The 14,861-nt window shown below is 37.9% G+C and overlaps 2 protein-coding genes across 4 annotated transcripts; one reads left to right on the forward strand and one right to left on the reverse strand.

Moving 5' to 3' along the window:
• The first annotated feature begins 2,850 nt into the window (after nucleotides 1-2,850).
• On the forward strand, nucleotides 2,851-6,294 carry LOC113309526 (receptor-like protein kinase HERK 1). 2 transcript variants are annotated; one of them, XM_026557958.1, is made up of 3 exons: nucleotides 2,851-3,047; nucleotides 3,156-3,198; nucleotides 3,403-6,294. In XM_026557958.1, exon 3 carries the CDS (start codon nucleotides 3,403-3,405, stop codon nucleotides 5,893-5,895), a length of 2,493 nt encoding a protein of 830 aa, XP_026413743.1. In that variant the 5' UTR covers nucleotides 2,851-3,047; nucleotides 3,156-3,198; the 3' UTR covers nucleotides 5,896-6,294. The 2 variants fall into 2 exon arrangements, with proteins under 2 accessions (XP_026413743.1, XP_026413742.1); XM_026557957.1 differs by having other exon boundaries at nucleotides 2,851-3,198.
• Nucleotides 6,295-6,446: 152 nt separating this feature from the next.
• On the reverse strand, nucleotides 6,447-13,547 carry LOC113309525. 2 transcript variants are annotated; one of them, XM_026557955.1, is made up of 16 exons: nucleotides 13,443-13,546; nucleotides 12,956-13,355; nucleotides 12,548-12,761; nucleotides 12,008-12,288; nucleotides 11,398-11,685; nucleotides 10,493-11,263; nucleotides 10,295-10,389; nucleotides 9,929-9,991; nucleotides 9,745-9,833; nucleotides 9,562-9,627; nucleotides 8,870-9,379; nucleotides 8,603-8,677; nucleotides 8,340-8,413; nucleotides 8,205-8,262; nucleotides 7,587-7,818; nucleotides 6,447-7,505 (listed from the first exon to the last, which is right to left on the reverse strand). In XM_026557955.1, the coding sequence occupies exons 2-16, from the start codon at nucleotides 13,348-13,350 to the stop codon at nucleotides 6,796-6,798; spliced, it is 3,921 nt and encodes a 1,306-aa protein (XP_026413740.1). In that variant the 5' UTR covers nucleotides 13,351-13,355; nucleotides 13,443-13,546; the 3' UTR covers nucleotides 6,447-6,795. The 2 variants fall into 2 exon arrangements, with proteins under 2 accessions (XP_026413740.1, XP_026413741.1); XM_026557956.1 differs by having other exon boundaries at nucleotides 8,340-8,410; nucleotides 12,956-13,547.
• Nucleotides 13,548-14,861: the final 1,314 nt, after the last annotated feature.

Here is a 14,861-nt window from a genome sequence, read left to right on the forward strand (position 1 = left end):
AAGAAACAACTCAAATAATTCATCAATATTGTTACCTCGTTTAAAAAGAGGATCGATAACTCAGAGAGTGTCCACGGAATCACACTAAAAAAAATGTCGGAAATAAAGTTTCGACAACCTATTTAAAAATACAGTAAAATTTTGATACATTAATAACCTTAAAATCAAAGAAAAATATTATTTAAGCGAAGGTATTGGTTTATCGAGTTAACATTTAGCTTGTACAAATCCAGTTGGGACTTGTAAATTTATTGTTTTCCTTGAAGTTCTACTGTACTGTCTACTTACATATACTTTCATAAAACTTACATTAATTATATAATTACTATCTTCTTTTATTTTCAATCCTGGCTCAGAACCAAAAAGTTATGTGCGGTGTTTGGATATCCAAATTTCAAAGGATGTTACTTCCTTCGTCCTAGTTTAGATGCCAAAATAGGATTTTGCATAAAGATTAAGAAACACAAAGAGAATAATTTTTTTCCCACGGTGATTCTTGTTACTGATTTTCCATATATTAAGTTTGCCATAACATATCTCGGTTGAATCTTGATCATCTTCGAGAGTGTTCAAGGAGGTCCCAGGTTCGAGCCCCAATGGCGTAATATTGCAGATATTAACGTGGAAGGTAGAGTTAGTTTTCCCCCCTCGTGACACCATCTCAGCCCCCATCCGCTTCGGCTTCCTTGGATAGGTTGCCCATGAGGCTCGCTGGTAGGCTAGCACATCAACCTGTTCAATTAATGCAGTAGTATGTCGTTGGAGCTTAGCTTGTTAGGCTTCCAACTAGTTCATGTAATACTCTTTATTCAATAATAATAATAATATTGTTCAATTTGCGTTTTGTTTTTTATTTAATTATATTTAGGTACGATAATTATTTAGGTTTTCAAAGGATATTTTTGTATTTTTGATAACAAAATAGATCTCCCACATCCACATTTAGGATAGTTGAATCCATAAGAACATCTCCAATAGAGGGTGAAGGTCTTATTTTTTAATGACACATAGGATTTTAGACCCACATTTACATTAAATCCATCTCCAACAGTGGGTCCTATTAAATAGGAAGGGTGTCAAAATAAATATGAAGGTCTTGGAGAAAGTCTTATTTAGACCTTGTGAATGACCTCCACGTCATTTTTTTAACCATATTTTAAATTTTTACTCTTTACTAATTTTTTCTGAACCAATAGGAAAAAGGGAAATCAATTTTATCATTATCCAAAACAACAAATCCTCAAAATAATACCCCACACTGTTGGAGATAGTCCATGAGCAAAACTTTGCTATTTTTGCCACATGCATATGACCCCAAAAATAAGGATCTAAATAAAAACTCCACGTAGGATTTTTAGCACTCACTGTTGGAGATGCTCTAAGAACCCTGCAAACCAAATCCTTAGAATCCGGATAATAGGTTTCAAAAAAAATCGCCTATCTTGACATGTAAACTAGGACATGGGAGTATTATTTTTTGTGGCACCGTGTTATCCGGCCCGGGGAGGACATAAAAAGCACAGTTATGGTTGAAAAAAATTGACAAAACATGAGTGTAGAGCTCTAAGATCATCGTTAGCACCAGTATAATCAATTTTGGATCTCGGTCTTATTTTGGTTGGACTGAGAAACCGAGATAATTTTACCCTGGGAGATCTTGATAAAATCTCATAATATTTTTTATTTTTATTTTTCATACCCGTTAATGTATAAACCAAGCGTTTTACACACTTTATCGATGTTACGCTTGTATATATCTAAAGAAATGCGGCCAATTTTAAAAAAACCCTAAAATGGAATGGAGTTTTTCAAGGTTGGATTTGATTCTTGTTACTAATTTTCCATATATTAAGTTTGCCACAACATATCTCGGTTGAATCTTGATCGTCTTCTCTCGATCAAATCTCGTCACGACGGTGGACTGAGACCAAGAATCTCGATTGAGATTGATTACACTAGCTAACATTGAAGAAACAACTCAAATAATTCATCAATACTGTTACCTCGTTTAAAACGACGATCGATAACTCGAGAGTGTCCACGGAATCACACTATAATTTACTGCGACCCAACTCCCAATTGTCACTTTAAAATTATACAGAAAACAAACAAAAGAAATGTCGGGAAAAAAAGAAGTTTCGACAACTTATTTAAAAATACAATAAAGTTACGATAAATTAATAATTACTACCTTATTTTATCGAGTTAAGATTTAGTTGGGACTTGTAAATTTATCATCTTCCTTGAATTTCTACTTACTTTCATAAAACTTACGTTAATTATATAATTACTACCTTATTTTATTTTCAATCCTGGTCCAGAACCAAAAAGTTACGTGCAGTGTTTGGATATCCAAATTTCAAAGGATGTTACTCCCTCCGTCATAATTTAGATGTTAAAATAGAATTTTGCATAAAGATTAAGAAACAGAAAAAGAATAATTTTTTTCCCAAAAGTATCCTAAGTTAGTATTTAAGATTTCTAGTTTTTAGATGTCTTGATTTTTTGTTGTTTTCTTGGAAAATTTCAAATTAAAAGAAATACATAGAGAAAACTATTTAAGAGTGTGTATAGAAAATTGAAATACACAATTATTCATTTTATGTGGTGATTTCAAGTCAGGGACAAATCAAGAAAAAATGTGGAAAAATACGAAGTACAGAAAGTATTTCAGTACAAAAAAATCCCCTGTCTTGGCACCGTGTTATCCGGGCCGGGGAGGACATAAAAAGCACAGTTATGGTTGAAAAAAATTGACAAAACATGGACGTGGTACCCATAAAGGTCTTTTACAAAACAGAGTAATAAAAATATCTCTGTCCTCCTCTTTCTTCTTCACTCAGCTACTTAATAAATAAATGAAAAACCAATAAACAAAAAAAGAAAAAAAGAGAGTTGAGATTAGATTACTGTGTCCAAGCAGAAACGGCTGTTAAGGAAGAGGAAGGACGGTGGTGGGTCTATCTCTTCACAATTAGCTGGCCTTTTTCTTCAAATCCCATTTGACTCCATTTTGTTGTTTTTATCTCCTGAATACCAAAAACCAGGTACTACTACCCATCAATTTTTTAAGAGGTTCATCAAGAAGAAAATTAGAGATCAGAAATGGGTTTTGTGTTTAATCTTGTTTGGTAAAGTTTTTTTTTTTTTTTTAGTATAATGATGATGATGAAGAATCTGGATTTTCTCTCTTGAAAGGTACTCCCTTAATTTTTTTTGTTGTGTACTACACTAATTTTTCTTCAATTTTTTCAAGTACTATTGAAATTAGGGCTATTGATTTGCTTGTATCTGTAAAGGAAACCCTAGTTTGAGTGTACCTAGATTACAAGAAGAGTTGAAATATTTCAATAATTTTGTTCTGTGGTTGGATTTGGGTTTTGTGTGTTGTTGGATTTCAAGATGGGGGTTAGAGGAGGAGGACTTGTATTGGTCGTATGGGTTTCATTCATCCTGTGTTATGTTTATGTGTGTAATGGATTCAGTCCTATAGATAGTTTCTTGATAGATTGTGGATCACCCACCAATACATCCATCGGTGATCGGCTTTTTCAGCCGGATACTTCCGATTCCAAGACACTTTCAACTACATCAGACATTTTGGCGAATACTACTGGGATTTTAGACTCGGGTACCTATGGTTTGCCTCTATTTCAGACTGCTCGGGTATTCAATGGTACTTCGTCTTACACATTTCGTATGCAGAAGGCCGGTAGACACTGGATTCGGTTATATTTCGCTCCGTTCATTTACCAAAGCTATGATATGACTACTGCAAAATTCTCTGTTGCGACCCAGCAGTTTGTCCTTCTTAGCGATTTCCAGATTCAGAAGGATTCGGTTGTTAAGGAATTCTCTGTCAACGTAAACGCAGGCGACCTCAATATCCAGTTCACTCCAGCCAGCGGGTCATTTGCTTTCTTGAATGCGTTGGAAGTTGTTTCTGTACCTGATGAGCTCATAACCGATGATGCTACAAATGTGCCTTCGAAGGCTAATTTTCAAGGTCTGACAAAGCAAGCATTGCAAACGCTATGGAGAGTGAATATGGGGGGACCTAAAGTGTCCCCAACTAATGATACTCTTGGCCGAACTTGGATTCCTGATGATGATTTTTTAGCGAGCAAGAATCTTGCCAGAAAGAAGACGGGAACTGTCAAGTATGTAGATGGTGGACCTTCCAGGGATATTGCTCCTGATCCTGTCTATGGCTCTGCCAGAGTGATGAATACTGGAGGTGACCCCAATAGCAAGATCAACGTGACATGGACTTTCGACGTGGATCCTGGATTTCAGTACTTCATTAGGTTTCACTTCTGTGATATAGTAAGTCCCGCTGCTAACCAGCTCAGCTTCAATGTTTACGTAAACACATGGGAAGCACGTCGCAGTCTCGAGTTTCCTAGTCTGGGTACTCCTTCTTTTTATGACTTCATTACAGAGCAAAGTGAGAATAATAAGCTTAGCGTAAGTGTTGGTCCTTCAACTGACTCTGCTGATACTTTTCCGAATGCCATTCTAAATGGGCTGGAGATTATGAAAATGAATAGTTCTTCAAATAGTCTTGGTGGTACACCGTTTGTGGCCTCTAAGGCTGGTTCTAAGATGAATCTTGGTATCATAGTGGGAGTCGCTATTGCAGTAATTGCTTTGATCTTGGCTATAGTTGTGTTCTTCATTTGTAGAAGAAGAAAAAGATTGGCAAAGCTTCAGGAATCGAAGAATTGGGTTCCTTTCTCCATGAACATGAACGGAGGGAATACAACTACCATGGGAGGAAGGAAATATACTGGTACTACTAATAATACCATCACAAACCTTGGTTACCGTGTTCCTTTAGTCGCATTGCTAGACGCCACCAACAATTTTGATGAGACTTGGGTAATTGGGGTTGGTGGATTCGGGAAGGTTTACAAGGGAGAACTGGTAGATGGTACAAAGGTGGCAGTAAAGAGAGGCAATCCACAATCGCAACAAGGTCTTAAAGAGTTCTTGACAGAAATTGAGCTGTTATCCCGGTTCCGTCACCGCCATTTGGTCTCTCTGATTGGCTACTGTGATGAAAAGAATGAAATGATCTTAGTTTACGAATACATGGAGAATGGAACCCTCAAAGGACACCTCTATGGCTCAGATTTTCCTACTTTGAGTTGGAAGCAGAGGGTGGAAATATGCATTGGATCGGCTAGAGGACTTCATTACCTTCACACTGGTTCTGAAAAGGCAATCATTCACCGTGATGTGAAATCTGCAAACATTCTACTCGACGAGAATCTCATGGCTAAAGTTGCTGATTTCGGGTTATCAAAAGCAGGGCCTGAACTCGATCAAACTCATGTTAGTACTGCAGTGAAAGGAAGTTTTGGGTATTTGGATCCAGAGTATTTCAGAAGACAACAGTTAACAGAGAAGTCAGATGTCTACTCGTTTGGCGTTGTTTTATTTGAAGTTCTTTGTGCAAGACCAGTTATTGATCCATCTCTTCCAAGGGACAGGGTGAATTTGGCAGAATGGGCAATGAAGTTTCAGAAACTGGGGCAGCTGGATCAAATCATCGATCCTAACCTCGTTGGTAAAATAAGACCTGATTCTCTAAGGAAGTTTGGAGAGACAGCTGAGAAATGTCTGTCTGAATATGGTGTTGATCGGCCGTCAATGGGAGATATCTTATGGAATCTGGAGTATGTTCTTCAACTTCAAGAGGCAGTCCTGCCAGAGGATCCTGATGAAAACAGCACTAACAGAATAGGTGAACTCTCACCACAAGTCTCGGACGTCGTCCACACGACAACAGGTACTGGCACTGATACTCAAATCGACATTGGGGATGATGATATTTCAGGTATTTCAATGAGCAGAGTTTTCTCACAGATGGTGAAAGCAGAAGGAAGGTAAGAAGAGTGTATACAAGTGAAGATGGGGGGTCTATAGCGTCAAGTTAGTGTCAAGTGCTTGTCATCTCCTTGGTTGTCTGTGTGTGCCAATAATATCTGCACCAAGAAATGGTGAGTTTCTTTTTGTACAGAGCAACAGGAGAGGAGCACCACATTTAAGTTACCTGACACGAACAAAAGCATCATTGCAGTGTTAAAGTTCGTTCATTTTGTTTTATATATCTACGAATTGCGCCGCAATCGGAAAAAATACATTCACTTCTGCGAATTACTCAGAAGCGTCTGTGTTATCTATTCAGTTGATATGTACTTTTGATTGTGTTTGTATTTTGTTTTTTTTAATTATTTTTTCTAAATAGATTTACTGAGGAATTCTTTCATTTGAAATATGCTGATTATTTCACATCAAACTCTGATTCTTGTTATATATACTTGATGAAAGCTTTGTGTACTGCCTTGTTCTGTTAAGTCGGTTCAAATGGCAATGGCAATGGCACTGTGACTTAGTCTAGCCGAGTCTAACCGTCCGACTGTTTTTCTAGACTATAAGCAAGAACAAAATGAAGTCCGAGTAATATTGAAGGGGACCGAGTTGTTGATTTACAACAATGAAACAACAGAGCCTGATCAACTCGGAAATAAGTTATCATGTACATAGGAACACTGAAGATTTCTTCCCGGGAACAAAATGTATGTACACATTTGCGCTTACGCGCAGATCCGAGAAGCTCTTGCTAGTAATGATACCCACAAAATAGGTAGAATCAGCAAAAGAAAAGAACCTGTTACCAAGTTTGTTCAAAATAAACTGTTGAACTTTTCGAGAATCACAGAGATGGCTATAACTGAAGACGGCAGTTAGATGATTCAGACAAAAAGGAGCTTCCGCTGCGCCCAACTATCACATCAAAATTTCTGACAAGTCATCCATAGGTATTTCAAGACCCATTGAATCAAGGTCTTGCACATCTACATCAAAATCCAACCATGATGTAAGATCTTGGGGCTCGTCAAGATCGTTAGACACAGAAGCTGGATCCAAATCATTTAGGTGTAAACTGCCAAAAAGACCTGGTTCCCGCGTTTCTTTGGATGAATTCAGATGAGTTTTGTTGGGTGGGGGTAGCTCCACTTCGCCCCGTACCTTGTTTCTATCCTTTGTCGTTGTTTCATTAAAATCACTAACTGGACGGTAGACTTCTGTTGTTTCTCTAACCTTGTCAAAGAGACCATTTCCTGAAGCTGACAACTGAACAAGTTTTTGCTGCTTGAGTTTTGTTTTAGTTTTGCGTTCCCCTCTAAATCCTCCCAGTAATGGGCGACCAATCTTTGCAACAAAATTACCAGTTGATAGATCCCTATCTCTCTCAATTCTACTTCCCTTTACATTACCCAAGAGAACTTCACCATAAGGCGCTACTGCTCTTGAAGCAGTGTTTCCAACGTCCTCAAGCAGTACTTCTCTCTTTTTTCCTCTGTTTGACATTGGCTCACATTGTGCAAAGGTCTGAACAGATGAATGGCTAAGAGACTGAAAGGCATTGGATCCCCTATCCAATTTAACACCACATGGACCAGGTCGCTCAACACTGACAGAAACAGCACCTGGAGCTGCAGAAAAGTTAACAAACATTACATTAGCATGCCAGAAGGATTGGGTGTTGGTGTGACATGAAATATAAATTAGCATACCTAACGGTACATTCGCAGCAGCCTCAGTACAGACAGTATCAACAGGTTCTCCATCGTTGCTGCATCTAGATGCAGACAAAATGATCTTTTGAAGAGACGACTCACTAAAGCAACTTTTGCCTGTAGCTTCAAACTTCCGACATCGAGTAATAGTCCGTTTAACAAAAGCTAGGGCAGCTACTTTTGAGACCCTACTGACTCCACTTCTTGAATAATTACCTCCTCGACACGCCTATCAGACGTTTTGAAGCAAAAGAATGTCATGGATCACACCTAATGCATAGAAATCTTTCACAATATTCACCTAAGGGCTTTTTAGTAAAAGAAATTAGCCTAAACAGTAGTCAATATTGCTTGAGAGCCCCTAATCTATAACAATCTTGTAGTTTGGTCCACATGGTATTCTGCTAGTAACTAGAGTATAAGCCCAATGCAGCTGCAATTCTTTGGAAAGACACTAAACATTACATTAACAATGTTTTAATTCATCATGAATTTGGTAACGTATGGCATTGGTGTCGATACATAAGCTTCACTATATCATAAACCCATAAACTGGCACAAAAGACTTAAATCACAGAGTAAAACTACAGAAAAGGAAAACCAAATGAAAATTACCATTCGCCTTTTGTATGCCATGTCAACAAGTTTGTTCATTGCAATCTTCTCAATCTCCCTGCAAAATATCCTCCATTATGTTTACTTGAGCAAGATAAAAATCTAATATGAAAAACATCCAATTGTTTATCCTACCTTCGTTCAACCTCCCTTTCCTTCAGAAGAGCTTTATCTATCTTGCTTAACTTAACTTTCGTCTTCCTCGCCTGCTAGATCAACATAGAAAAATGATGTTCCACATTATTTCGAAAAAGAGATCAGATAACTCGCACATACAAGGTCTGGTCATCAGTTGCTTAAAAAGAAATGTGGGGTAATTGGGTAAAGTAAATATTTAAATCCATCAGAATATTCTAAGAAAAGTTCAGTACAATAAAAAAAACAATCCAGTGTCAAACCTTTTGGTATAGCCCCTTTTTAAGTTCCTGAATTTCTTTAATTATCTGTTCATCTTCTCCCTCCGCCAGATCAGGCTGGGATGAAACAAATATTAGAGACAACCAGACAAATCACTACCAAGTAATAACTAAATGCACCACCAACAGACTAACAAATATGCTGAATCTTAGAGTGAGATCAAAGTTTACATGAGATTCCAACTCAAAAGGATGAACCTAATTAGCAAATGAGATCTTGCGAAAAAGAGGTGGAAAAATGAGACTTACCACTCTCTCTGGATGCAGGCCAATGCTCTGCAGCTCTAGCATGAGTTTGTCGTCCAGACACATGAGTTGATACTGGCAGTCAGAAGAAGAAATTGCAGAAGCAGAACTATTTGAGAAGGATGGTGACCCACCCAAATGATTCTCGTCAAAGCCAGATGTAGTCCCAGTATCTGAATTTATCAATTCACCGCTGGAATCAAGATCAGACTCCAACGTATCCGCATCTTTACATTCAGAACCAAAGGTAATACAAGGTGAGTCATCACTTGCATAGTGAAAGAATTCTTGTCCTTCACTGACATGGTCACTGTCATCCATTTCATCTTCTCCAATCAAAGCAGAGAGAACCCTTTGATACAGCGGATTAACTTTCTCATAACCTTCTGTGTCTAACATTCTGCAGAGAGTATCAAATTCCTGCGATTGAGTCAGAGAATCTGAAGCTTTACCCGATATGCTCAACCCATTACCATTGAGCTTGGACACTGGTTCTGTCCAACCAACCTCTCCCTGAGATGATAGAAACATAAGTCTAACTAGAAGGAAGGACCAAGAGATCTTATAGTAAACTGCGCAATGCCAGCAGGCTAAGAATAGACAACCCTCACTAAATCTAACTTCTATACACAACAATGTATGCTAATGACCAACAGGAGTCCAAGAATTATAACAGGGTTAGCAATGTTCTATACCAGATCATTAAGGTCAGCACCAGACGCATCACAAAATAATTCATCAAGCTCCTCCACAAAACGTAACTGATCCAATTCCGCATAAGAAATAGAATCAGATCAGAGAGACTTTAAACAACAACAGAAGTAAGAGATGCAATAACAAAATGGCACACAAAGTCAACTCTGGTTAACACTTAACACCTGTTGCCTCAAGTAGATCGTGTCCTCTGAACTCACAGAAGCAAAAATTGGTTCAACTTTCTTCCAAAACGAACCTGAGCAAGCAAGATCTGCAAGCCATAATAATAGCCATAAATAAAAGAAAATGAAGCCTTGTTTTTGCAAAAGCAAGAGACGGGAACCAGATAAAATGAAAGGTCAGTACATCTTGATTTCAGAGCAAAATTTGCAGCTTCTAATAGTTCATCGTGATCATCGTCCGATTCTCCTGAAAAAAGATGTTTAATAAAGAATTTCTTAGTATGGAGAAACAGAGAAGAGATTTTATACATGAAATATAAAAATATTTATACATTTTGCAGGTTAATTTATATGAAATATATGAATGAGAAACAGATGAATAAATAAATAAATTAGTTAAGATGATCCATTAGGTGTATCAGAGACATTAGGGTTTGCGCTATCTTGAGAAAACACTACATTATAAACACTTCGGGAATAATTGAAGATATACAAAGCTGGCTATGCACGCTAGTACATGTATGACATGAAAACTATCTGAAAACACTACCTGTGAAACCAGGGGAACCACTATTTAGCGCCTTCCCAGGACGTGTTATAACCTTGCGTTCTGCAAACTTTTTTGAAGGTGGACGACCTGGTTTACTGAACCATACAACATAATGTCATTAGTTTATAAAAGACGATGATATTATCTGGTAGACGCGAGTTAAATGCATTCACTAGAAATTTAGAATCAATAGCCCACCTGTCATTCTTTTCAGAGCCAATTCTCATACTTCGCACAGGTTTTGCTGTGCCTGGGCTATCCATTTTTTCCCTTATTTGAGGAACAGACACTCTTGACACTGATTGAATCCTTCCACTCCGTCCTACCCTCCTTGGCCCATCTTCCACATCTTCCTTAACAAAAACTTTATTCTTCTTCATAGATGACGCAATAGACCCTATTTTCTTTACTTCATCAACAGATTGATCCTCTATCTCCCCATAGTCCACATGTTTGTCCTTCATTTTATTCTCACCAGCTCCTGATTCTTCACTTTCAGAAAATCTAGCGGGGGATGCAACATTCTCAGGTTTCATTTTATACTGTTGGGCTCTGTTAGATACACCTTTGTGGAGCTGGGAAGTTGTCTCACTAGACATTAATCTATTACCATTTTCAGGAGTTGGATACCCTTCAGGCACTGCCTGAATGTCATCGCGGATTGAAACAGGAGAAATCAGGTTTGTTCTTCTTGTTCGCGAGTTTTTCTGCGACCTCTGAGCAAGCCATTGAGTCACAGGGGGTGAAGGTGATCCTGCAGACATTGGGCGTTTTCGATTATTTGCCCCACCCAAAGTCTGCACTTTGTTTAAGCTTGAAGGTTGCTCCGAGATCTCATGGGCTCCAGGTGTACGGGGGATGTTGGGAGATGAGTTTATCCCACCAGGACCAGTACGTGTTGCCCTGGAAGCTTTTCCTTTCGTTACTGGACTGTGGCAGCCTATCTGATTGCTCTCAAGAATATTAAGCCTGGATTGCAAGTACATGGATGAAAGGCGAACCATAATGTTAGATAAGAAAGTAAAAAGTAGGAGAAATGCTGGAAGCAATTAGCATACATACTAAAGTAGAGATGCATACATGACAAAGAGTTCGATACATACTTATTAAGCTTGGGTACAACCACAACCCTCTCCTTATCAAACCCAAATCCACGTTCCCTTCTATCATTTTGCAGAGAAACGTTTTCCGGCTCAATCTTGGGTGTCAAACGAATATTGGAACTAAGTTGAGATGTGACATCCAACTTGTTCATTCCACGGTCCTTTCTATCATTTTGCAAAGAAATGTTTTCCAGCTCAATCTTGGGTGTTAAACGAATATTAGAACTAGTAAGTTGAGAAGTAACGTCGAACTTGTTGATTCCACTACCTCCATTTGAAGGACATGATCTGGAGAGATATCAGAATTTAAGAACAAGATATCATGTTATCATGCTGTCACTAAATAGAGATAACGTATAGAAGATATTAGAAACTAAAAGAAACAAAATACACTATAAGATTCAGCCGTCCCCCTCAATTGACTGGTTACAAAAATCTATTGAAATGTAGTTACAAATGTCTAACCTAGACAGATATACTTCTTCCACTATAAAAAAAACAGGTGTCAAGAGAAATTCAGATTAAGAAAACCAATTTTATCCCAGCAAAGTATATTCAAGCAACTACTAACAGACCACATAAATACATCTGTAGGTATATGGGAGATTACCCAAAGCCATGTGGATCAAGAGAACGTGACCTAGGATCACTGGTAGGCTTCTGATGCATTGCTCGTTTTGGTTCGTAATCACCATCCACGGCCCTATTACCCACTGCACCAATAGAACGCTTCCTTTTCATCCTTTTGTCCCATCCATCCCCTCCAGCAGGCATTACTCGGATTTTTTGTTCATCCTGCACTGATCCCCCTCCACTGGTGCTTTTAAGCATATCCCTGTCCTTGTCCAAAATTACAGATTGCCTTGATAGTGCAATATTCCTAGCTTCCGACTGAAATCAAAGAAACGAGAGGAACTAATATTACTAGCTGAGGATTCAGCAAACAATGTGCCCGGGGATTAGAATACCAAGATGGAAAAACAACAATTTTAAATAGCAATATCACCATTCAACATCGGGTCAGATACCTATAAGAACAATTGCAACATGACTGCGCTGAACATCGAGGAAAAATAAACAATTGCAAAACCATAAGGGAAAAAAATACAGATAGGGCAAGACCCTTAAAGCTTACAATACAAACACTTACTTCAGCTACTGAAGTACGAACACGCTTAATCAAACCAACATTCTTATCCAATCTTTGATTCACAAGCTCCATTGGGTTCTGCTGAATCTGATTCCCCACCACCATCGCGTTCGTACCACCACTAGGTGACAGCTTAGCTCTACGCTTTGGTGGATAACTAAACCTATACTTGTCCAATTTGAACACAGATTCCTGCATTTTTTTCACTCTATCCCTATTCGAAAAAAAAAACGAAAACATCAAACATTCAGTCCTAATTATCCAAATTACCACTTCGTCTACAAGATAACTTCAAAATTCACAACATCCCCAGCTTACAAGAATCACATTCTCATTTCCACACTCAAAGCAGTACAAAACACATAATGCAATTAAAACTACAAAAATCACAAGAAATCCAAAATTTACCTGGCTTTAGTAGAAGTCTCCACCAAACTACCTCTAAACCTCCTTACATCCTCCACCATCGCCGGACTCCCCACCTTAAACTGTGCAGTCGTGGAATTCTCATCCGCAACATTAAAAATCCTCTTTAATTCACCAGACCTAGTACCTTTCTGATCATCCAATGTAATAGTCTCCAACATAATACACTGAGATAAAGGCGGTAACAAACCCACAGACGACAACGTTGTACTCCCTCTAGATGAAGTAGTAGAACCAGAACTCAATATCCCAGTAACATCTCCACCTCGTCCTGACAGCGTCGGACTAGAAGAAGTATAGTTCCGTCCTCCTCCGTTTACAGTCGTCAATGTTGATGATGATCCTCCTTCTATACCTTCAAATCTTCCACCTGACATTACTCCTTCGAAAAACCCTAAAACTCAATAACTTATACACATCAAAATTGAAGGCCGAATGAATTGAATTCTTGATCCGGAACTTGACTTACCGGCATCAATTGAATCCCTAAATCCGTAAATCGAGTGTGAATTGAATCCTTAAATCTTCGAATTGTGAAATTTGGGGGAGTCAAAAGATGTCATCAGAAAAGGAAGACAAGAGTCAAGGGAGAAGGGATATATCTCTTTCACAGAGATGGAGAAGATACTTTTTTTTATCAAAGATATCGTCAGCGTGAATTGTAGTCGTTGGATTTGTGGGTTTTGGGTAGTGGTGAATTTGTATCTGACGGTGTGTGGTTCATCCTATCTACTTGCAATTTCTTCTTGTCTGCCGTAGATATTTTTCCTGTCTCTGCTTGTAATTTTTAGCACGTTTTACTTATGATTCCAGTAATCGTCACCGATGATCCACACAGGTGTATTTACGCCCATTCTGTGGATTGGAAAGAAATGCCGAATTTTCCGTATAAGCATTCTATGTGTAGTTCTGTGGAAGAGTGTATCGTTCCCGAGCTCGATAGATTTGTATGTAAGTTTCATACAAATAGAACAATATATAAAGTCTAAAGCCAAGTACACTTCGAAAGAGATAACTAATCTGAATGCCATGAAAATAAAAAATTCCTTCAAACAAGAAAACATAAACAAAAAAAACTTTAGAATTTAGGTGAACATAACACAAAGTATTTCCACATTTAAACTCAAAAAAGAAGAAAAAGAAACATGATAGACTGCTTGATAAACATGGTAGATTTCTTGATAAATCAGAATGGTGAGGTTGTCTAAGAAATCTCAGATGGATGAATTTTTAAGAAGCCATCTTATAGATCTGTTTACTTTTTCCCCTACCTCTAATGAGCCGGGTATAATAACCGAACAAGACAACCTAGATTTAATGTCTATTCCTAATGAAACTGAGATATGGAATGTAGTCAAAGATAGCACAACTAACAAATCACCAGGACTGGATGGGTTTCCGTTTAAACAAAACTAGGAACTAATAGGCCACCAATTTGTAAACCTGATCCAAGAAAATTTTAAAACAAAGACAATCAATCCAAAACTAAATGTAACTTTTCTTTTTCTTATATATACCTAAAATAAAACATGTTATGAAGCTAAATGATTTCAGACCAATAAGATTAAGTAATACCTATAAAATACTATTTAAATTGATGGCCAATAGACTTAAAAAATACTTAGAAAGGATGATATCACCATATCAGTCTGCTTTCACACCCTCTCGATAGATTGCAAATAACACTGTGGTAGCACGTGTACATGAAGTGTACTTAAAAAACATGAAGAATAAATATGTGGGGCTAGGGGTTAAAATTGACATGTCGAAATCTTTCGACATGGTCAATTGGGAGTTTTTAAATCAAATTACGTTCGTTTTTGGACTTCGTAAGGACTGGTGCACTGTAATTTCTCAATGTTTGTCCATTGCCTCTATAACAGTTCTG

This window comes from Papaver somniferum, chromosome 9, assembly GCF_003573695.1.
Source record: "Papaver somniferum cultivar HN1 chromosome 9, ASM357369v1, whole genome shotgun sequence".
Taxonomy (NCBI): Eukaryota; Viridiplantae; Streptophyta; class Magnoliopsida; order Ranunculales; family Papaveraceae; genus Papaver; species Papaver somniferum.

Excerpts from the sequence above, each read along its gene's own strand:
- LOC113309525 (XM_026557955.1), bottom strand. The coding sequence starts at position 13,350 with ATGTCAGGTGGAAGATTTGAAGGTATAGAAGGAGGATCATCATCAACA. Across the intron at positions 8,678-8,869 it reads GCCTGCATCCAGAGAGAGTG|CCTGATCTGGCGGAGGGAGA; the intron begins GTAAGTCTCATT and ends GTTTCATCCCAG. Across the intron at positions 8,263-8,339 it reads GAAAGGGAGGTTGAACGAAG|GGAGATTGAGAAGATTGCAA; the intron begins GTAGGATAAACA and ends GATATTTTGCAG.
- LOC113309526 (XM_026557957.1), top strand. The coding sequence starts at position 3,403 with ATGGGGGTTAGAGGAGGAGGACTTGTATTGGTCGTATGGGTTTCATTC.